At 28.5% G+C, this 21,169-nt stretch overlaps 4 protein-coding genes across 12 annotated transcripts; 2 read left to right on the forward strand and 2 right to left on the reverse strand.

The window, feature by feature from the left end:
• Positions 1–1,367: 1,367 nt before the first annotated feature.
• On the forward strand, positions 1,368–6,176 carry LOC122537929 (CUE domain-containing protein 2). Of its 2 annotated transcripts, none has more exons than XM_043671595.1 (5): positions 1,368–1,520; positions 2,336–2,425; positions 2,530–2,866; positions 2,941–3,114; positions 3,293–6,176. In XM_043671595.1, exons 2-5 carry the CDS (start codon positions 2,337–2,339, stop codon positions 3,551–3,553), a joined length of 861 nt encoding a protein of 286 aa, XP_043527530.1. In that variant the 5' UTR covers positions 1,368–1,520; position 2,336; the 3' UTR covers positions 3,554–6,176. The 2 variants fall into 2 exon arrangements, with proteins under 2 accessions (XP_043527530.1, XP_043527532.1); XM_043671597.1 differs by lacking the exon at positions 1,368–1,520 and adding an exon at positions 1,593–1,965.
• A 2,231-nt stretch (positions 6,177–8,407) lies between these two features.
• LOC122537920 (chromatin-remodeling complex ATPase chain Iswi) lies at positions 8,408–11,993 on the reverse strand. The gene has a single exon (XM_043671581.1). The coding sequence runs from the start codon at positions 11,832–11,834 to the stop codon at positions 8,802–8,804; it is 3,033 nt and encodes a 1,010-aa protein (XP_043527516.1). The 5' UTR covers positions 11,835–11,993; the 3' UTR covers positions 8,408–8,801.
• LOC122537922 (N-acetylglucosamine-1-phosphotransferase subunits alpha/beta) lies at positions 11,925–20,616 on the reverse strand. 5 transcript variants are annotated; one of them, XM_043671583.1, is made up of 8 exons: positions 20,349–20,609; positions 19,737–20,158; positions 19,453–19,664; positions 19,103–19,323; positions 18,534–19,003; positions 18,260–18,431; positions 17,955–18,142; positions 16,478–17,886 (listed from the first exon to the last, which is right to left on the reverse strand). In XM_043671583.1, the coding sequence occupies exons 1-8, from the start codon at positions 20,499–20,501 to the stop codon at positions 17,577–17,579; spliced, it is 2,148 nt and encodes a 715-aa protein (XP_043527518.1). In that variant the 5' UTR covers positions 20,502–20,609; the 3' UTR covers positions 16,478–17,576. The 5 variants fall into 5 exon arrangements, with proteins under 5 accessions (XP_043527519.1, XP_043527518.1, XP_043527517.1 ...); XM_043671584.1 differs by lacking the exon at positions 16,478–17,886 and adding an exon at positions 11,925–12,051 and having other exon boundaries at positions 17,951–18,142; positions 18,534–19,323; positions 20,349–20,616; XM_043671582.1 differs by having other exon boundaries at positions 18,534–19,323; positions 20,349–20,612.
• On the forward strand, positions 13,460–16,541 carry LOC122537924. Of its 4 annotated transcripts, XM_043671592.1 has the most exons (6): positions 13,460–13,978; positions 14,561–14,819; positions 15,199–15,420; positions 15,481–15,600; positions 15,649–15,833; positions 16,050–16,541. In XM_043671592.1, exons 1-6 carry the CDS (start codon positions 13,723–13,725, stop codon positions 16,199–16,201), a joined length of 1,194 nt encoding a protein of 397 aa, XP_043527527.1. In that variant the 5' UTR covers positions 13,460–13,722; the 3' UTR covers positions 16,202–16,541. The 4 variants fall into 4 exon arrangements, with proteins under 4 accessions (XP_043527527.1, XP_043527524.1, XP_043527528.1 ...); XM_043671589.1 differs by having other exon boundaries at positions 15,481–15,833; XM_043671593.1 differs by having other exon boundaries at positions 13,461–13,978; positions 14,714–14,819; positions 15,481–15,833.
• Positions 20,617–21,169: the final 553 nt, after the last annotated feature.

Here is a 21,169-nt window from a genome sequence, read left to right on the forward strand (position 1 = left end):
AAATTATGTCTTATAAATAAATTGCTATAATGATAGCAAAATTTCTATAAAATATATCTTTTCTAAACGATGTGCTAGCACTTTTTATCCTTTCATAATAAATTCCCAATATTTTTTCGTGAAATAAAACAGTTATAATTAAGGTTTGGAAAATATCTGATTGATTATTTGAAAAAATTTAAAATTATCATACTAAATAATTCGAATTATTATGCATCGTAATTACATATTTATGCAGATGTAATTCTACACAAGTTCTTTACTATCTTTATATTAGCACATAATTTGAATATTAAAATGTTTTATTTACATTTCATTATCGAAAATGTTATTTATTTCCAACATAAATATGTAGCATCTCTGAAATCATAGTAGAACTGACCAGAATATAATTATACATATAAAAATAAATCGAAGAAAGAATCATATTTTTTAAAACTCCGTTTTGAGTAAAAGAGAAAATTGAGTTTTAAAATCTTTCAAATATTCTTGAATTAGACAAATTCCGAATTGGCCATGTTAATGATCTACAGTTTAAAGTTTCGTTTTCAAGAACATATTTAGTTAAAAATTGGTTTTAATACTTTTAGAAATTATTTAATACTTTTAATAAATTTTTATTAAATTTTAATAAATTTTTTAATTTAATTTTCTCAGAAAAGGCAAAAAAGGTTTTATGAAAAAATTTTATTCTATGCTTCTTAGTTATGTTCGTATATATGTAGAGTAACTTTTGTCGATTATTTATGCTTGTACAGCTTGGCATTAGCCAAATTTTTGGGATATGACTTTTTTCGAAACGTAGTCTCGAGAAAGAAAGTGAAAGAAAAAAATTATTTTTTCCTTTTAATTTATTTTAGAACCATCTTCTAAGCGATTATATTTTATAATTTCAGGGACTGTATAAATTAATTAATTAATTAATTGTTACAAATTTATATATATATATAACTATAAGCATTTCAATTCAATTCAATAATTCTAATTAATAAAGAATACAACTCCTAAGCTTTCATTTTATTAAAACAACATTTGAAATTTAAGCTATTTATAATGAAATAAAAGTATTTGAATAATTAGATCTACAAAATAATTCATCATATCTTATTTATAAAACGATTTCAATTATATACAAATATTTATACAAATAAGTTTCGGGGGTTGCGATATCGATATTAGCGATGTAAATCAAATTTCTGTATTTATACTAATCCTATATGATTAATGATGTTTTGATATTTTTCTGTCCGTCAAAAAAATATTTCGAATATAAAATTATTTTATTTCATGGAGTAATTGCATTTCGAGTTGTTTCAATATTTCAATATAAAAATTAAAATTACAACACTGAGATTGCTGATTTGATCCTGAAGTGGGTCGCGAACTGTGATGGCGCCACGTTATCTTTACCCCTCCTCTTACCAAACTGTCAAATCGAGGAACATTGTTTGTATACGAAATTTTTATCAGTTTTCAGCCTGAAGTACGATCCGAAAAGTTAAGACAAGTAATAAAATCAGGTTTGTACTCTTGCCTATTTTCACGATGAAACATATCAATGTTATTTTACGAAACCATTCGATCATCGTAGATGAATGAAAATGTTAGGAGCTCGATGTGACCGGCGCTGCTACCACCTTTCTGTCAATTTGTTCACGTCATTTTTGCATTTTTCTTCATAATACCCATTCATTTTTTAATTTTCGACACATGACGCGAAATGATTTTCTTTCCGTTTTTCACGAGATAAAGGCGCATTCATGAAAATACGTTAATCAAATGCTGTTTCATTTTGACCTACGTATAATTGGGTTCGCCTTATTTCTCTTAACCTAACTGGATAGTTAATCATTTACCTACTATTATCTACTAAAAAATTGGAATTTCCCTACGAATAAAACTCAATGTTAAAATTAAATCTGCATGATTAATTTATTGCGTAATAAATGGAACTTGACTTATAAAGTTCGTGCAATTTAAAATTATTACTTGTCTTGTTATAATTATTTTCTATCATAAATTTTTCATAACAAAATTTCATAACAAAAGACGCATATTTTTAAAGTGTATATTTCTTTATAATATAAATCTTCTGTAATAAAATTTTTGTACTTTAATGTGATGTTTATTAATAATAATGTCATGATATTGTATTTTTGAAATTTGTTAAATTATTTCAGAGAAATTATTAGGTGAAAATATTGTTTTTTCTAGTAAAGAAAACTAATGATAATTTTTGTTAATGAATTGAAGAATATAAATTAAACGCAAAGCCTGTCAAATTATATGTATAGAAATCTTTCAGCGATAAAATTTATTATTATAATTATTTTAGGATGAGTCGTACAATGGATGAAAAGGAAGAATTGGTTAAAAAATCTTTATTTAGTTTTGTAAGAAAAGAGGTACCCAGTGCCCAATTAAGGTAAAGAAAAAAAAAGAGAAAAGTAATGAATTTTCTTCATTTACAATTTAACAAATGCGTACATGTGCTATGTGTGTTTAATATGTTTTCCCAATTTCTTTTAGTTTGATAGATGACATTGTCCTGAGTTATGTAGTGAGTATGGTAGAAGAAAGTGCACTTGAGGAAGATCTGGATGTTGATGGACTATGTGAAATGGTTTCTGCTTGTCTTCCTGAGTTTTCTACCATTGAGAAAGAAGCAGTATCCAAATGGCTGTTGGATATTGAAAGTAAATTACGGCAAGAAAGTAAAGAGAATGAAAATTGTCAACCTCAAGATCCCTTGAGTCATATTAGTTTAACAGCTTTATTACCTCCTGGTACACAAAGAATGAGAGTTCACCATCTCTCAGAAACTAGCGATGCTGGAAGTGATTCTAGTGGAGAATATTTTTCGGAAGTAAATTTCTTTTACTTTCTAACTTTTATTTTACTTTCTATTACGATAATTATTATAAATATTTTACTTGTTAGGAATCATCTTGGCATCAAGTAGCACTTTTGCAAGAAATGTTCCCAGCTGCAAGTCCAGCAGAAGCCAGACATTGTTTGGCAGTTGCTGGCGGTGATATAGCAAAGGCGGCACAACTTGCGCTTCATAGACAAGAAGCAGGACAGAGTATCGTTAGTAACCTTACTTTTCTAACAGTAAGTATTTATTTTTTCATCTTTTAAAGAATTTTACTTTAACGTAAATTTTATTCTTTTGTATGATACCTGAATTTTAATCTAAAATCTTAGTTTGTACATCCACGCACGTGTTCACAGTAGCAAATCAATTTTAAATTAAACGAAAAAAAGAAAACCATGTAATTATCTTCTACAGCCAAACGGTCGTAACAAGGCTAGAGTGAATGACGAGGAATTGAAATCACGTATTATAGCGCGGTATAGTTATGTCGACAGGGATGACGATTCACGCGAGCATCGTCCAGTCGCACCGAAAACGGAACCAAAAAAATTAGTACGCTATTTAGACAACAAGATTGTGAGTGTGAAGGGAGAACGATACACTGAAGTAAGAAGGGGCGGCGAAGAGGAGGATGGCAATGAAGGTGGAAGGAAAAGAGGTCATTGCCGACCGTAACCAGCCCCTTTGCCTCCACCCCCCGATCCACCCCCTTGGAGGCATCTGATTTCAAATTAAAGCTTTCACTTAGATTCTCTTGTCTTGCTTATAAGAAATGCGGACAGGGTGTTGAATTTCTACATACTTGCAAGCATACTTTTTATTTTTTTTTTTTTTTTCAATTGTATTTGTCTTATTTACGGTGACTTTTATGGATTGTAGAATTTTTTTTAATCTTTTTGTGCGTGATATTACTCATATTGTGATTTTATGCAAGAGATTTGTTGCATTTTAACAAATCACATATATGCATGCCGTTCACATATGGCGTGCCGTTCGTGGTATGGAACGACGAAAATTTCTTCCTAACGGTACATTGCTAATATAAAGAATCATTATTATTATTATTATTATGTCGCAGTTTAAGTACCTGTTAACGTATAATCAACTTACGTTTGAAACTTTCTACACTCTATCAAGTGTAGAATGATGACAAAGTAAATTTATCATTTTTAGTTTAGAGAAGCTTTTTTATGTCAACGAACTTACAGGTTAATTAAAATGTAATTGCAGAAAGCAATTTTGTAATATTTTATTGTTTCTGACAGTTTTTTAGACTTTAAGATCAACGCTATAATTTAAGAATTTTATTTATGAACAAATGACCACTATAAGTTCGTTTATTAAACTTAAAATTCAATTTCTGCAATATAATGTCGATAATTTTGCATTTTCACACATGCATACACACCTTTACTATTAAAATAATATGCACATTTTATTTATTAAACATGTCGTGTGTCTCATGTTTTTCAATGAATATCCAACGATTGTTAAATTAACGATTATAATTAAGTCTATGACGTGCTGATATTTTTTCAAATAGATTAGAATTGTATTAGGTACCCAGAAAAATTCTTTCCAATTTTTGTTGATCATAATTTTAGAAATTGACAAATTTTTAGAAGTGGAAAAAATTATTGTTATTACTATTAACTATTTTATTGTGATAAGTCAGGATAGTGGATGAAAGATTATGTTCCAACCATCACATTTGTCGAATCTCTCATTAGCAGATTTTCATTTCTGAATTTGAATAACCATATGAGGAATAAGTAGTTTAATAATGAAAATAATCTGAAAGAGAAAGTATCAAGATTTTTCACGATAAAATAAAAAATTTTTATAAAAATGGCATTTTAATAAAATGTGAAGGTTCATATTTTGATAAATAAATTCATTTTAAAATAAGAATATGTTTCTGTAATTTTTCGTATGGAAAAACAGCAAGAACTTTTTTGGATACCTAATATATTTTATAATATTAATAGTAAGATTATAATAGTAAAATTAATTCAACTGATTGTTTATAAACTGAAATTGAGTGAAAAATGTCTCACTCTATCTTTCGCTTTCTGTTTGTCTTTTTCTCTCTTTCAGATGTGATGAAGAAGTACGTAAAAACGATAAAATAAGTGATATAATATCTTTGCAAAGAATTCGATTCTTTGCAATAGCATTAAAAATAAAATGATATATAACAAAAAAAACGTTTAGGAATTTTTATGTGCACATTTATTCGAAAAAAAAAATCGAAAAATTTCAAATAAATAATTATTCTAAGCATGCATAGTTATAATTATTGTCTATAAATATAATCGAAATTTACCAAAAGTTTAATATCATATTAATTGTAAAAAGAAAAACTATCGTGCAAGTAAATACTGTGTGCATACTGAATCTTTTGGTATCGCAAGAAAATTATCAATTTGTAGATTTCGGATAATGAATTGTAGTGTACGTATTAGAAATAAAAAAATAAACACACACACACACACATACACACGTGCAACACAAATATTATATACATATACATGTAATAGATATATAAGCGGGATGAAAAAAATGCTTACCGCGCCATATAATTTACCAGTATTACTATTGTTATTGCTATTATTGCAAACTTTAAAATGTAGACAGATATAATCATCTAACTTTTAAAATATTAATAAAGTCGAATAATGTACACTTCCAATAATATATATATTACAGAGCGAAGTTTAACAATAAATTCATAGGGACATCAAATTTTGACATTACATCATTATTGCTGATTACTGTCTGACACAGAAAAAGTGCAATAGATCAGAAATATAAATTTATATTTTCATATTTTAGTTGGCCCCATTGATGCACTATTAGTCATTGAATTTTAATTACTATTAATTTAAAAAATTTATTAATTCATTCTATTAAATGTGAGTCTTTTCTATTAAGGTATATGTTTATGAAATTTTCATTCTAATTATTTAATAATTTTAATGAAAGAAAAAAGAAAAGGAGATACATAAGATAAGTAGCACATTGAAATACATTTACAGTTAGGCCGGTCCTTGCCATAGACGATTTATGATACTACAGAAGAGTCATTGTTTCCAATAATTGTAACTACCCAATGATGAATATATTATATTAACTGCAAACTAAATGTACTCAACTGCCGATTAATCTCAGACATACTGATGTTGCCGTAAGATTTTCGAAAGTATATGTAATAGAATAAGTTAGCGATATATTTAAGAAAATCCTAAAAATAGAAAAAAAACATTAAAAAAAAGAAAGAAAGAAAAGTGAAAAAAAATAAATAAATAAAAAGAATAGGATAAGCAATTACCATAAAGTGGGGCACTTCAGTTTCATGTGAATTTTGCTATATTCCCTTCAATGTACCATATGAATTTTTAATTATCAATATTAGATGTAATTTGGTTATTAGATTACGTGTAATTTGATAATATGAATGTGTTACAAACATATATAAAAATTACGATTTATAACATATCTTTATATACAATTTTTTTTATTTATAAATAATCATTATTTAATTATTGATTGTTTATCATTATTATTCTGCAATCTTGTTTTAGAAGCATTTTATTGATATTTATTTAAAAAAAAACAGGATAATAAAAATTATTAGTTGCATTGTTACTCAAACAAAATATTCTTCATTGTTGCAAAATTAAAAGACAATAATGAAAAAAAAATCTTTAGAATGCCCTTTGCCTTGTCTATTCAAGCACATATATCAAATAACAAAAAGAGATGATTGTTTTTTTAATTGCTTTATTTACTTTTATAAATTATTTAGTTAAACAAAAATTTTATTATATGACTTAAAAAAAAAGAAAATATTTCTTTCTTGCTTTGGGATTTGTGATTAGAATTAGTTATATTCTGTGACGACATTGATATAGCTTGATATGAAGCTTTAAATAATGATTCAACAATCAAAAAAGAAAAAAATTCAATTAACAGACCTATTTGATTTTGTAATTTAAATTTATTCAAAGTTTCTGACAATATCAACATAGAATGCAGCAATAAGAATTTCCTTTTATGAACTTTTACGATGTTTTATTTATTAAAAAATGCTTATTATAATGTTTTCATAAATTTGCGATATAAGCAATTGATGATACTTCTTTAATAATGGATCATTATAGCGTAGAACGTAATTATTAGTTTTAGTATATAAAAAATATATAACTATTCTATATACTAAAATATTCCTAAAATTACAATATCATTATCATATTTGATAACCCCTTTTTATTTTTCTTTCACTAGCTTCTTTATTGTAATCGTGTAAAATCAATAATTTCCAGTAAGATGTTATCAAATACACAAATATCACAATTAATAGAATAATGATTCTATGTATAAACAAACAATTTTTTGTTGTAAAATTTATATTTTATTGATTCGACTTTCTGATGCATTTAAAAATAACTATGCTTCCTCTTGTAAATCGTATTGACTAAATCAATGAATATTGAAACATAGAAAATTACTTCTTAAGTATTTTACAAATATCCTTTTCAAATTTTTGCACGAAGAGAATGAAATTCTTTGAAATTAATAATTGTCCAACAAATCATTTGTAATTTATCTTGTTAAACTATACGAATAATATGTTCGTTATTAATATATATATATGTACGTATAATTACAATATTATAATATTAATAATTACGTGCTAAAGCTCGATTTAGAAACCAATTTAACTTATACTTTTTCCTTGTTCCTGCTAAGAGTCTGAGATTCAATAAATATAAATATAAATATAACTGTATAACAAAAGCACGCAAGTAGATTCATTCATAGTACATTCTCTGTATTCAATATCTTTATATTTTAATCTGCTATATTGATTGGTTATCTAAATTTCGTACAAGGTAATTAATAATCAACGTTCAAACATGTTAGAGCTTCATATGATACGACATATCATATTTTATTCGTAAAACAAAATACAGTGCTTTTTAAAATTGTAGCAAATAAATAAAATCGTTTATTAATATTGCATTACAATTATTCGTGTGAAATTAAATCAAGGTACGTATGTGGTTTGTGTGTAATACATACATAGTGGTGATTATAACTCTTCCATGACAATTATAATATGTATATATAAAGTTTCACTTTCCTTTAACTTTATCAATATCAGAGGCAAGCATGACTTTGATACCTGTAATGCGACGAATTGAAATCCGATATATATATATATATATATATAAATATAAAAAGCTACGTTTTTAAGGTTACGTGCGAAACCATATTTGAATATCGCTTAAATCCGTTTATATGTTGTTATTAATATTAATAAATATATTTCTCGAGTGAACTTTGTTTTGGAATACATGAAATTTCATGACTTTTGTTTTCATAATCTATGATAGTTGTTGACGAATAAAATTAAAAAATAATTGATTTAAAAATGCGGATTATTATTTTTAAAATTTTATGCATATTTTTATACAAAGTTTACTTGGACATACATGTTTTATAATTTATGAATTAGAAAATAGCTTATTATAATACTTCATAAATACTTCAATTTCTTCAAATTTCATTAATTTCAAAAATTATTGTACATATAAAAAAAAAAAAAGTCAGAAATTCTATGTGAAGTTCAAACGGTTTCTCTTTGTGGCTCATTAATTCCTAAGGTTTATCGATTATCATGGAAAGAAAAAAATGAATCAAACATAATCATATTGAAATGTGGATATCGCGAGGAATGAAAAAAAAAAAAAAAAAAAAGAAATGGGTAAGCTGGAAAAAAATTTACAGATCCCTATGAATTTGAGCGATGACAAATCGTTTCAATGTTTGAAGAATGAACGATAGAAAGATTATTATATCATGATTAAATTCATGTTTTTCGAAATGACAATTGAAAACGTATCTTCGTTTAGGTTTTTTATTTCTTCTTTTTTCGTGGTTTGTCTTGCGGTGCTGGTAGATTCTCTTGCTTTCGTTTGGATGCGGGTTTTGCCCCAATACTGCCGCCCTTCTTCCTTCTCTCTTGTCTCTCTCGCTCCTCCAACTCTTGATTTTCACGTTCAATCAGCGTGATCAACGTATTGCATCGTCGTTGAAGTTCCAAAGCTGTACGAGACTTCACGAACCAGTCAAAACGAAATTGTGGTGCCGATCTGACGGTAGCACGAAGCTCCTCGTATACATTTTCCTTGTCAAAGCCAAGTTTATGCAACATACACACAAGGAATCGATCTTCCTCTTCCGTGTAATTTTTACCCTTGTTCGTTCCGTATGCTATCCTCAACTGATGAAAAGGAGCACGATACCTCGCCATTTTTGCATCCAAGGCTTTTTTAATTCCTGCACGTCTCTGTATCTTTGCTTCTCCTCGTTCGATTTGAGCCATTACCCTGTCTATGTCTTGTAATTCATGGCATCGTTCCCAGAAAACAGCCGAGTACTCCATCACTTCTTCAGGAGTTTTTCCCTCAACTTCCTTGGCTATATTTTCAATATCATCTCGGCCATATTTTTCATTAGCTTTTATGAATTGATTAAAATCTCTTTTCGTCCAATTCGTGAATCCTTGAGTAAGCAGTTTCTCTTTTTCTGCAACCTCTTCGTCGGTCAATGGTTGAGCTTCATCTATTTTACGTTGTTCTTCCTTTTGAATTCTAGCGGCGTCTGATCCAAGTTCTGGATTTTTTGGAACTTTGTAACCTACTGTTTGTCGGAAATAGTATATCTCTTGGTCAAGTAATTCGAATAATCGTGGTGGGAAGAACTGAAAGTCTTGAACTATCGGTTGTTTAGGAGGTCTAGGTGCTTTTGGAGCTTTTGGCTCTGATACTCTAAGAGCTTCTCTGAAGTAAGCATCGACAGCGTAATTGGCTTTGCGCTCACGTTTTGGTGGCTCTATCCAGTTTCCTATTCCAAGAATTTTCTGCTTTTCGCGGTAATCCTCACCTTCGAATTGATAAACGGAATCCGTGGGTGCGTCTACAGTAAAATTCCGCAGAGAAGATTCACCTAAACTTTCTAATTTTTGTTTCATCTCTTCAGTTTTGGCTTCACCTTTCTGAAGAATAGTATCTATATCCTCGTCCGTAATGGCGCTATCTTTCGACGCAAATACCTCATTTGCACCATGCCTGATCATATTCAACATTTCGTCTTTGTTCAATGCAGTTTGTTTTGCGTCCACTAATCGCCCCTGTTGTATAACTAATTTATCTAAGCGCAATTTAACTTCAGCACGTTCTACGATTTTTTCCTCTACGGTGTTCTCCGTGATAAACCTGAATACACGAACTTGTTTTTGTTGACCTATACGATGGGCTCGGTCCATCGCCTGCAAATCCATTTGCGGATTCCAATCAGAATCATAAATAATGACTACGTCTGCCGTTGCTAAATTAATACCTAAGCCACCAGCACGAGTTGACAACATGAAAATAAATTTTTCGCTTCCCGGTGCATTGTATTCATTGATCTGACGCTGTCTATCTTCGTGCGCAGTGTTTCCATCTAAACGACAATATTGAAAACCTCTCCAATGGCAATAATCTTCTAAAATATCCAACATCCTGGTCATTTGACTAAATATAAGGACACGTGATTCCTGTTGCTGTAATTTTGGTAATAATTTGTCTAAGATTACCATTTTTCCACAATTATAAACAAGATGTTCATCGGTTGTGTAAGGTGGTCCAGGTTCTGCGCCGTCAAACAAATATGGATGATTACAACATTTGCGCAGTTGCATCAAAATATTTTGCAATCTCATTTTTTCAATTTTGCCAGCACCATTAACTATATCTATATCTTTCATAAGTACCTTGGTATACCATTCTCTTTGCATTTTACTGAGTCCAATGTACACCTTGATTTCTTTTTTAGGCTTTAGTCCTTTTTCTACTTCGGATTTCAAACGCCTCAAAAGGAATGGTCTAAGAACAGCATGTAATCTTTCAACTAATGAATTATCACCTAGGAAACTATTAGTATTAAACCAAGAGTCAAAATCATCTGAACTATTAAATACATCTGGTAATAAAAAGTTGAGCAAGGACCACAGTTCATGAAGATTATTCTGTAATGGTGTTCCTGTCAACAAGAGACGATTAGCCGTTTTAAACTCTCTCAAAATCTCGGATAGCTTAGACTTTTCGTTCTTTATTCTATGAGCCTCGTCAATTACCATGTAGCGCCAATTAAACTTCTTAAATACAGATTTTTCCTTTATAACCATCTCGTAAGATGTTACGCAGACATCCCATTCGCCAGGCATCATAACCTCTCTGATGAAAGTATTTCTAGTCTCTGCATCTCCTATAAGGCAAACTGCCCTCAAAGTTGGACACCATTTTTTGAACTCGTTCATCCAGTTAGCCAATGTAGACTTGGGAACGATGACTATATGTGGACCAGGAATGTTTCTGAAGTGTTTCATATATCCCAACAATGAAATAGTCTGCAGTGTCTTACCAAGACCCATCTCATCAGCCAGGATACCGTTAATACCGTGCTCATATAACGATATCATCCAATTTAAACCTCGTATTTGATAATCTCTTAACTCACCAGACTTGATGTAATGTGGAGAAGATTCGAAACGAGTAGTTGGTGCGACACTGGCATTACTTTCAGCCAACAATTCCTCATCTTCTTCTTGTTCTGTCTTACGATGCCTGTGGTCACCAGAATCGGTTTTTACTTGATTTTCTATAGGCTGCTTCCTAGGCCTACCAGCTTTAATTTTTAAGGGACTTCCAGCTTTATCTTTCTGGTTATTTGTCATGAAGTGTGAAAATATTTCAGTCTGTTTTAGTAAATAATCGAATCGTTTACTACGATCAGTCTCGAGTTTTGTTTCAAAATCACCACCTCGAGACGACGTGGTCTCAGCCGAAGATCCATTCGAATTGTCTCCCGTATCCCCTGTATCTGCGTTTTCATCTGGCTTTGACATTTTGGATTTTTCCTCAAACGTACCTTTTTGTATATATAAGTTGATTTCGATTAATTTAACAAGTATGCAAATACGTGCCTGATTTAACTACGATTATTTATATTGTTAGAGCCGGTCTTTACTGTGACGTACACGAACGCATAACATCAATCGCCGCCATATTGAATTGCATTGTCCCTCCAAAATCATGAAAATGACGCCATCTGTAAGTATCCATCTACAAACAATAAGTCACGTTATTCGAGGGAATATTTGAATTTATTTTCAAGGAATTATTCTTGCGATTGATTTTGTTACTAGATAAAAAATATTATTTCAAAGTATTCGAAATACTATCTTTTACATTATCTTTAAAAAAGTAATAATTAATACATTCGTAGTTAATAATTTTATAAAAATTCTTAAATAAAAAATTGTAGTTTGTTTCTTAATTGAGACAATGATAATTATTGAGTAAAAAGATACGATAATTTATGTTATTGAAGATGGATTTTCTGATCAAATATTTTTTATTAACGATTTTTTTTCTATTAGTATCATTATTAGTATTATTAATATTATTACTATATAGTATTATTCTATTTATTAATCAACAAAATATATGACTATTGATTGTTTATTTAAATGTGTCCGAATGGACTCAACATTTGCCAAGCGAAAGTTAATTATTATTAATTATTTTTACATTTTGTATTTTTGTTAATTATGTTATTTTGTTTTTTGTTAATTATTACTAATTATTTTTACATTTTACTTATACGCATGTATTGAGATCATATTAGTACAGATAAGGTACATATATTCATGTGCCCTTGGTCTGTGGTATTAGTCTATTATTCAATTTATTGAACTTCTTTACCGATCGGCTTTTCATAACACATAAGTACAGTCACAGTATATACATACATAGATAGACCTTGCATCTTATGAACATAAATAAAATATAAAATAGATTTGGCATCTTATAGAACTTCATGTTATATGTTTTGAAATACCGACATGGAAAGAAATTACTAGATTTTTAACGCACTCTATGTTTGAAGCACGATGACTCGGAAAGCTACATCGAGTTAAACGATTAAAATTGATCAAGTAATAAATATGCCAAAGAATGTTGGCAATTGAATATAACAAATGACATAAATTTATTAATTAAATTATTTATTAATTAAAAAATAACGCTTTCAGTTTCTACTGCAGCGTAATTAAAATATTATTTGAGATTTTTTTCATAAACTTTTGTTTAAATATTAAGAATGCTTTTTAATATTGATATTATAATAATAAAAATATTATATTTCAATTAATTTTTATATTTAATTATTTTTAAATAGGTATAAATAATTAAATATATAATAAACTCCGAATTTCCATCAACTGTTGTTCCAAATCATTATATTCTTTTATTGACGAAGCGTCGATACAATAGATAATTACAGATACTCCATATATTTCGATTTTAATTCCTATCACTAGTAACGCTGCTGTGTAAAACTACAGACGAGGTAGGTGTCTACAATCGGTACAGTAGGATATGACATGAAAATGGTAATGCGATCTTAGGACATGCGACAGAAAAATGCATTGCATGTAGGTCTATTTATGTATGTATACATATACCTCGCCTATGATTGAATACAATTGAGGATAAAGAACACTATTCTTAATAATACCAGAAATTGATCACTTTTCATTGATGTTGTTTCCTAGACGACGAAACTCCGCGAAATGGCAACAAACGATATACTTGACTGCGATATTCAAGTTAATCGTAGTTTCACTTCATATCATTCCAATATACTCTCTTAAAGTATTCCACTATTTTCTTCTTCGAAAGTTTCGTTCTTAACACACGCGTAATTTATTGAAGCTTGAAAATTTGAGAAATATGGCCGTTGCAAAACAATCAGTTTCAGATCGTGAAGTTATCGTGCCACCGAGTTTGCCGTTAATTTTAAAGGAATTTTGTAAGGCGGCTATTCGAACGCAACCGTACGATCTACTTCGATGGTCCACTTCGTATTTTCAAGCGTTAGCCGATGGAGAAGAACCACCGACGAAGTTAAGATTGGAGTATCCACCACCGAACACCGCTTCCGGTTTGACTCTCGGTTTCTTAAGAATTTTACTTCGACAATTCGGAGGTATTAAATAATTAATAATAATTATATTAAGAGTTATATGAATTTTTTTTTTATTAATAGTTAGTTTTATGTTTAGTATCTAAACATAAGATATTGATTCGTTTTAATCCGTGTCCTATATTATATATATTAATTATTAATATATAATTACTGATATTTAGTATGTATGTATTCCTCTATCAAAGGATGTAAAAAGGTAAATACTCGGGGTCAAATAATCGAACATTTGAAGAATAGTTGTATCATCGAAATAAAATATCTGTTTGAGTGTTTTATTGTTTAAAATATATGTAACAAATTAAGATTACATTCGTCTTTGAATATATATCTTTTGACATATTTATTCAATATATTGTAATATGTTATCCACTTTGAACCTCTAATAAATAAATCAATTATTTTATTATTGATTATCAAATTATCTGTACGATACTTTAGAACGAATTGAACAACTGTAATTACTAATTACTAACAGATATTCTATTTTAATGTTTGGATATTCGAAAAATAGATGTTTAAATAAGAGTGGCTCTACTGCATCTTCCTTTTGCTGAAACTGAAAGATAATCTTTTTCCAAATAGATTATAATAAATCTTTATCTGTGGAAACGATTCTAAGGCGATGGGATTGTTTGTGCTTGGATCGTCGGGATCTAAATTTAATTTTGATGATCGGGAAATTTCGACGAAAATGCCAAGTGAAAAAATTCCTAGCCATTGCTGTTGGACTTTTAGGTTCCAGCCTTTGTGAAACAATGATTATGATTTGTGAGTTGTTCACTCATGAACCTGAAGGTGGATCTGCTATGGTACCAGTCACATTCTTCCTGGAGATATATGGGTATAATATATAGTATATTCAAATGTAAAAAAATCTGATTTAATATTAGATAATAATAGATAACCTGATTTAATATTAGCTAATAATAGATAACCTGATTGATATTATCAATTCTGATAATATTAAAAAAACCTGATTTAAAGAGAATAGACTGTACATATGTAAGATGTTAAAGAAAATGATAAATATAAATAAGGATGTGATTTTCATAAGAATTTCATAGAAATTCCCATATAAATTACATACTTGTTTATACATGCTATACGTTTTTAGATCTTAAAATCTATAGTATTTTTAGTATCAAAATAATGCAGAAAGTTCTATAATGTTTGAGGATTGTTTAATATTTTATTGAACATTAATTAATATATTTTTTCAGATATCTAGCCGGACTTTGTTGTGACGGAAGTGAAAGAAATTCTAGCGATGAGGATCCAACAGAATTTATTATGTGCGATTCTGAATATTCGGGACATCAGGAATTAAATCCAGAACAATTTTTTATAGATCGTTCAGTTACGAGTCAAGATACGAGTCAAGACACGGAAGCTGACATTAATTTAGATTTAGAATTAGTATCAAGAAAGGATACAAATTCTTCGAAACGTAAATCATATTTTTACCGATTATTCGTTCTGCATATTTTTTTCACATGATTTAGAGAAATATTTTTTGAATCAGCTGATACGACGCCGCAATCAAGCGAGAGTTACGTTGGTCAAAAGAAAATGATTGAAGATGAGGGGAAGCAAAATTTTTCTAACAAAGAAACTTCAAAAATGAAATCTAACGAGATTTCCATTATCGATGTCGAATCAAACAAAAGGTCGAGATCTATCGACGAACAAAATTTGAAAGGCGAAAATACATCTGCAAAAAGTAGAAGTAGTAGTACCTCAGGAGAAAGTTTTAGTGAGAAACAGAACATGCAAAGTACGAAAGATAGAGTTGAAAGATGCAGGAAAAGGAAGACTATAGATCCAAAATTACTCAAGTATTATCCGAATGTTCCTGGTAAGACAGTAGAGAAGTTTTAATTATATTATAAATCGAAATGTAAAATTGTTGAAGCGTATTTATGTTATGTTTGCGATTATTTATAAACTTGAAACTTTTTGTAAAATTATTTGGAATTTTTATGTTTCGATTTTTTTTTTTTTATTAAATAATTCTTTATGTGATCGTTACAATATTAATTTCGATAAAATATCTATTATAATTCGATAATAGGTATTGGACCTCGTCTATCAGCTGAAGAGGTAGCTAGTGTTGCAATATGGTTGAGTGAATGCGCAAGAGTACAGGAAGGTATGGTTGGCCCGCGAAATCTTCGACATATGAATTGTCCTCCTTTAGATAGACAAGAGATATCAGGGTCTTGACAAAACGCCATATAAACTTCATACATACGTAATGCAATATTTAATTTATAAAAATTTATTAAACATACAATACAGTAGCAAATACGAATAATTACAAAAATTAAAAAATAGCATTACTTAAAAAGTTTTAGACGTCTTTTTTTTGTGTCTTAATTTTAAAATTTTATGTGTTCATTTTTTATCAATTAATATTAAATGTAAGAAAAATAGTTACAAGTAAAAATAGAATAGAAGTAAGAAAAATAGTTACAAGTAGTAAAATAAACAAACAGAAAATTACATAACCAATAAATTATAGCAATATTTATTCACACTTGTTTCACATTATTTTACAAAATATAATTTTACTTTGTACAATTGTAAAATTAAACACTGATAGTATAAAAATCATTTATATAATTTTACACACACATGCATTCACATTATATAGGTTACACATATATTAAAATATGCGACTGTTTATTTAGAGTTTTTAAATTTCAGCATCTAAATAAACATTAATATGTTTCATAATTTATAAAATACCATTAAATACTTTTTTTTTAGATAAATATTCATGTTTATGTATATAAATATTTATATACATGGTTTCAAAATATAAAATAAATATAAAATTAGAAATTAAAAAGATATTCAATGATATTCAATGATATCTTTTATTCATTATAATGATAATATGCTTAATATTTCAATAGTAAGTACAAATTTGGTACATTTTACGTTTGAACAATTGTCAACTGGATGATTTTCTAGTAGAAAGATGTATTGTGTATTAGAAATATGTATTAAAATATTATAAATTAATAACACCTCAAAATTGTTATATATTTTTAAAATCTTATATGTATAATTTTTCAAATATTAATATCATTACGTTATTATACACTTATCTTAGAGAAAAATTTATCAGATCTACCTTTTCATCTTATTGAGAGAGAAAGAGAGAGAGAGAGAGAGAGAGAGAGAGAGAGAGAGAGAGAGAGAGAGAGAGAGAGAGAGAGAGAGAAACAATTAGTACTTTTTCGATATCACAGGAACGTTTTACTTAATTTTAACACGATACTAAATATTTGTTCATATCTTATTATATTTTATAAAGTATATTCGTTTTAGTAGCGAATATTACTTTTTAAAAAAATTTTTTAAATGAATATAGAGATTCATATTTTGTTTCTAAATATCAATTCTAAATTGTGGATGGACTTGCAGATGTAAAATATGCAACAAAATATACGCATTGCCTGCTAAAATAGTATAAATTTGTAAGAGAATTATCTTTACAAATATACACGTGTTTTATCTTTCATAAAACATTTAGAAAAGATTGCCCTGTTTCAATATATATCATTCTATTTTTGTTATTCGTATCTCAAATTTACACAAGTAAAGTGGGTAGCGTACGTATTCTAAATAATCGTCGTACTTGATGATAAAATAAATGATAAAAAGTTGTAACAAGTAATAAAAAAATAAGACATAACAACAAATTTCTGGTTCTTGTTCGATTAGTTCTCCACTCAAGGAGTTTATGTCGATCAGTGAAAAGATTTCGATATTGCATAGGCAATTCAAAAGTACTGCGCAATGGATAGAGCGAGCGATAAAAATCATTTAATAATGCCCGAACTATTTCGTTTTCCGAATGTCGAAGAGGATCCATATCATCATTTAAACAAATAAATTTTCTAAAATTTAATAAAATTATTCTATTTTGTCTGTTTTTAATTCTTAATAATGTAAGAATGAGACTTACTTTGGATCTCTGCGTATCTCGTCTAAAAGTTGTACTGTTAGAGACACGTTGCTCGTTAACATTTCGAATATTTCATTTTTTCCAGCTTTAATTATTTCGTGTGGATAGTGTTTCTCTTCACCGAATTTGCCTTCAACTTTTCGTGAAATAGATTCGCATTTTGCTACTAATTCTTTAGTTACTGTTGGCTGTAAAAATATAAATTATTAATATAAATAAAATATTTACTTATTACAATTAAATATCAATTAAAATATTAGAACTGACAATCAATTATTTACTAATATCGACGAGAAAATACTTACAAGAGATGAATCCAAATATCTTTCTCCAGATGGTGGATGTAATATTTGATTAACTTTTATATGATTTGAACAATTCGTTATTGCATTCTCAAATTCAACGACTAGATTATAATCAAGAGGAAGTGGATAAAGTCTAGATAGAAGAGTCCTAATTTCTCTGTCTGACCAAGTGCTGAAAATAACAAATCACGAAACCACACAGAATTACTATTTCAATTAATACTTCTGTTATTGACTTTCTCTTTCTATTATTATTTTATACTAGTATAACTACCCTGATTTATCCGTGTCAAATGTATCAAATATTTTTTCAATGGGTATTTTCCGTTTTTCACTCATTAGAAAGTAAAAATAAGAGAAAGCATATTGCATATCCTCAGAGTTTCTAACTTTATGGCTGGATGTTTTTCTGAATTCATGTTCAAATTTTTGTTGCATATCAGCAACGATCCATTTATCTATTAAATGAGGCATATGAGCAGGTACTCTCCTACGTTCGAAACCATATGCTATATTATATATTCTGTTCACATATAATAAAGATTCAGCGTATGTATCAAGTTGTCTTGTTCTAAGTTTCCATTGATCAGAATGGGTTGATTTATGATTAACATTTATAGTACTACTAACTTGAGATAAATTCATAACATCATCGTTTAAATAACGTTTCAGTTGTAGACGTCTTTCAGTAATGTTCAACGTTTGATATCTTATCTTACTCATCACTTTTGACAGCATCGATTTCTGAGGAGATACAGTTCGATTATTTTCATTCAGTTGTTTATTAAAATATCTTTCAATGGAACTCATGTAATTATTTTTGAAATTGTGAGATTTATTTACATGTAGCTTTGAGTTTGTGATCACACTTGGTGACGTTTGTTGAATAAATGATTCTGTATCGTTCCATATAGTACTTATACTTTTGTTCCTCAATATATTTAAAAATTTTAATCCATAGTTAGTATCTTCTAAAGGATTTTGTAGGAGTTTGTGTGGATAGTCTCCTTCTTCCTCGAGAGCTTCACTATCAGTAGGAACTGGTGTGCTATCACAATCTCCTCCTGCAATACAAAGTAAAGATACAAGTTTAAGTGTAGATGTTATATATATAATTATATATATATAATCATCAGCTTATTAAATTTTTTATTAGTTGTTATTTGAAAACAAATATAAACAATGAGTGCTACCATCAAATTCACATAATGTTGTATTACAAGCAGGATCACATGACCCATCACCCACCCAGGCCCAAGGGCAAACATCTGAACAATCAGGAACCCACCATGCAAGATATACTTTTTGACCACTTGCTTGTGTAATAAAATCTTCTGGCCATACTTCTGCTCCTAACATTACATCATCATTAAAATATAAAAATTTATCTGAGATACCAGGAATTCTGCAAAAACAAAAAATTGATGGATTATAAATAACTATTAATTGTTATATATATTATTGAGTTGGATGTTACCTATGAATATGACTTTCAATAGCTGGACTAGAAAATGTTGGAAGATCACTTTTATTTAAAAATATATCTTCATGAGTAATAAGTGTAACTTTAGGATTATCCATATCTAACCAACTTGGTATTTGACCATTTGTAACAATATATACATGTCTCACCCAAGGTGCATACATTTCCAACGAACGTAATGAATACCTTAATTCATCTTTGTCACTAAATCTGGAAGTAGCTGTGTTAACATCCATAACAGAAACGTGCTCTTTAAGATTTTTTACGAAGACTGGATCTGAGCCATTGACCCATGTATATACAACATCTATTGGAACATGTTGGCACAGTTTTTTTTGGAAAGAAATACCTAATATATTATCATTGAAAGAATGGAACACTGCTTCATACTTCTCTTTACTCCAAGTTATCCACATCTGTAACGTTAGTGTTTAATTAGAGTTTCAAAATTTGAATTTCAAATTTAGAAAATTTAAAATTTAACAATTCAAAAGTTGCACTAAAATTTGAAATGGGCAATAGAATTTTAGTAATAAAATAATATAATTTTAACAATCAATAAAGTAAATTTCATACAAAAATAATGGAGTAAATAATAATACTAACCTCACCAAAATGAACAATACCGATAAATATGCAAGTAAACGCTGTTAATATCACCAGTAGCGAATATTTATATGAAAGTAAGTCGTAACACCGACGCTGTAATAATTTCCATGTACTCATTATATTGATAAAGATTCTACATGCGATTAACATTGCTAAAATTACTATATGAATTCACATAACACTGTTTACATCTCCGGCTAATTTCAATCGGTAAAAACTTACTGATATTGGTATTAAAGCAATATAACCATAAACAAAATAAAGTATAGATCTAACATTTAACATATAATGTATTTTGTTCATTAGTTTAAAAATTATAAAGTTTATAAAAATTATTAGAATAAATAAAGATTTTTTGAAGAAGTTTTAATTTGAAACGGACTTATTTTAAAATTATTTATTTTCTATCGCTGTTTATTATTCAATAAATTGGAATTTTAGTTATTGTTGAAATAACGTTTGGTAGGGAACGGGAAAAATTAGTGAAATTCAAAATTAGATCATTTTTATCACTATACGGAAAAATATTTATATTTTGTGAATAGATTTAATATACAAAATACTACTTATAAAAATTATTACTTTCCTCTACATAATTATAACTATTTTATTGTTTCGCATTATATACAAGCATATCATAATCATAATAGAGTTAATGTACAAATTAGTATGTAATTGAGCATTTTAGCACACATGAATGTATGTGTCCTCACTAAATTGGAAGATCTTTGAATATATATGTATATATATTTAAAAATGGTGCACAAACATTTACTTGGGAATACTTTTGTAGAATAAAGAAATTATTATTATGGAGA

Source organism: Frieseomelitta varia, unplaced genomic scaffold, assembly GCF_011392965.1.
Source record: "Frieseomelitta varia isolate USP_RPSP 00005682 unplaced genomic scaffold, Fvar_1.2 scaffold_939, whole genome shotgun sequence".
NCBI classification, from domain to species: Eukaryota; Metazoa; Arthropoda; class Insecta; order Hymenoptera; family Apidae; genus Frieseomelitta; species Frieseomelitta varia.

Coding starts and splice junctions, on each gene's coding strand:
- LOC122537924 (XM_043671589.1), top strand. CDS start 13,723: ATGGCCGTTGCAAAACAATCAGTTTCAGATCGTGAAGTTATCGTGCCA. Junction 14,820..15,198: donor TTCTTCCTGGAGATATATGG/GTATAATATATA, acceptor ATATTTTTTCAG/ATATCTAGCCGGACTTTGTT. Junction 15,834..16,049: donor GTATTATCCGAATGTTCCTG/GTAAGACAGTAG, acceptor ATTCGATAATAG/GTATTGGACCTCGTCTATCA.
- LOC122537929 (XM_043671595.1), top strand. CDS start 2,337: ATGAGTCGTACAATGGATGAAAAGGAAGAATTGGTTAAAAAATCTTTA. Junction 2,426..2,529: donor GTACCCAGTGCCCAATTAAG/GTAAAGAAAAAA, acceptor AATTTCTTTTAG/TTTGATAGATGACATTGTCC. Junction 2,867..2,940: donor GTGGAGAATATTTTTCGGAA/GTAAATTTCTTT, acceptor TTTACTTGTTAG/GAATCATCTTGGCATCAAGT.
- LOC122537922 (XM_043671582.1), bottom strand. CDS start 20,501: ATGTTAATCGCATGTAGAATCTTTATCAATATAATGAGTACATGGAAA. Junction 19,324..19,452: donor AACATTATGTGAATTTGATG/GTAGCACTCATT, acceptor TTTGTATTGCAG/GAGGAGATTGTGATAGCACA. Junction 18,432..18,533: donor TTTGACACGGATAAATCAGG/GTAGTTATACTA, acceptor TGTTATTTTCAG/CACTTGGTCAGACAGAGAAA.
- LOC122537920 (XM_043671581.1), bottom strand. CDS start 11,834: ATGTCAAAGCCAGATGAAAACGCAGATACAGGGGATACGGGAGACAAT.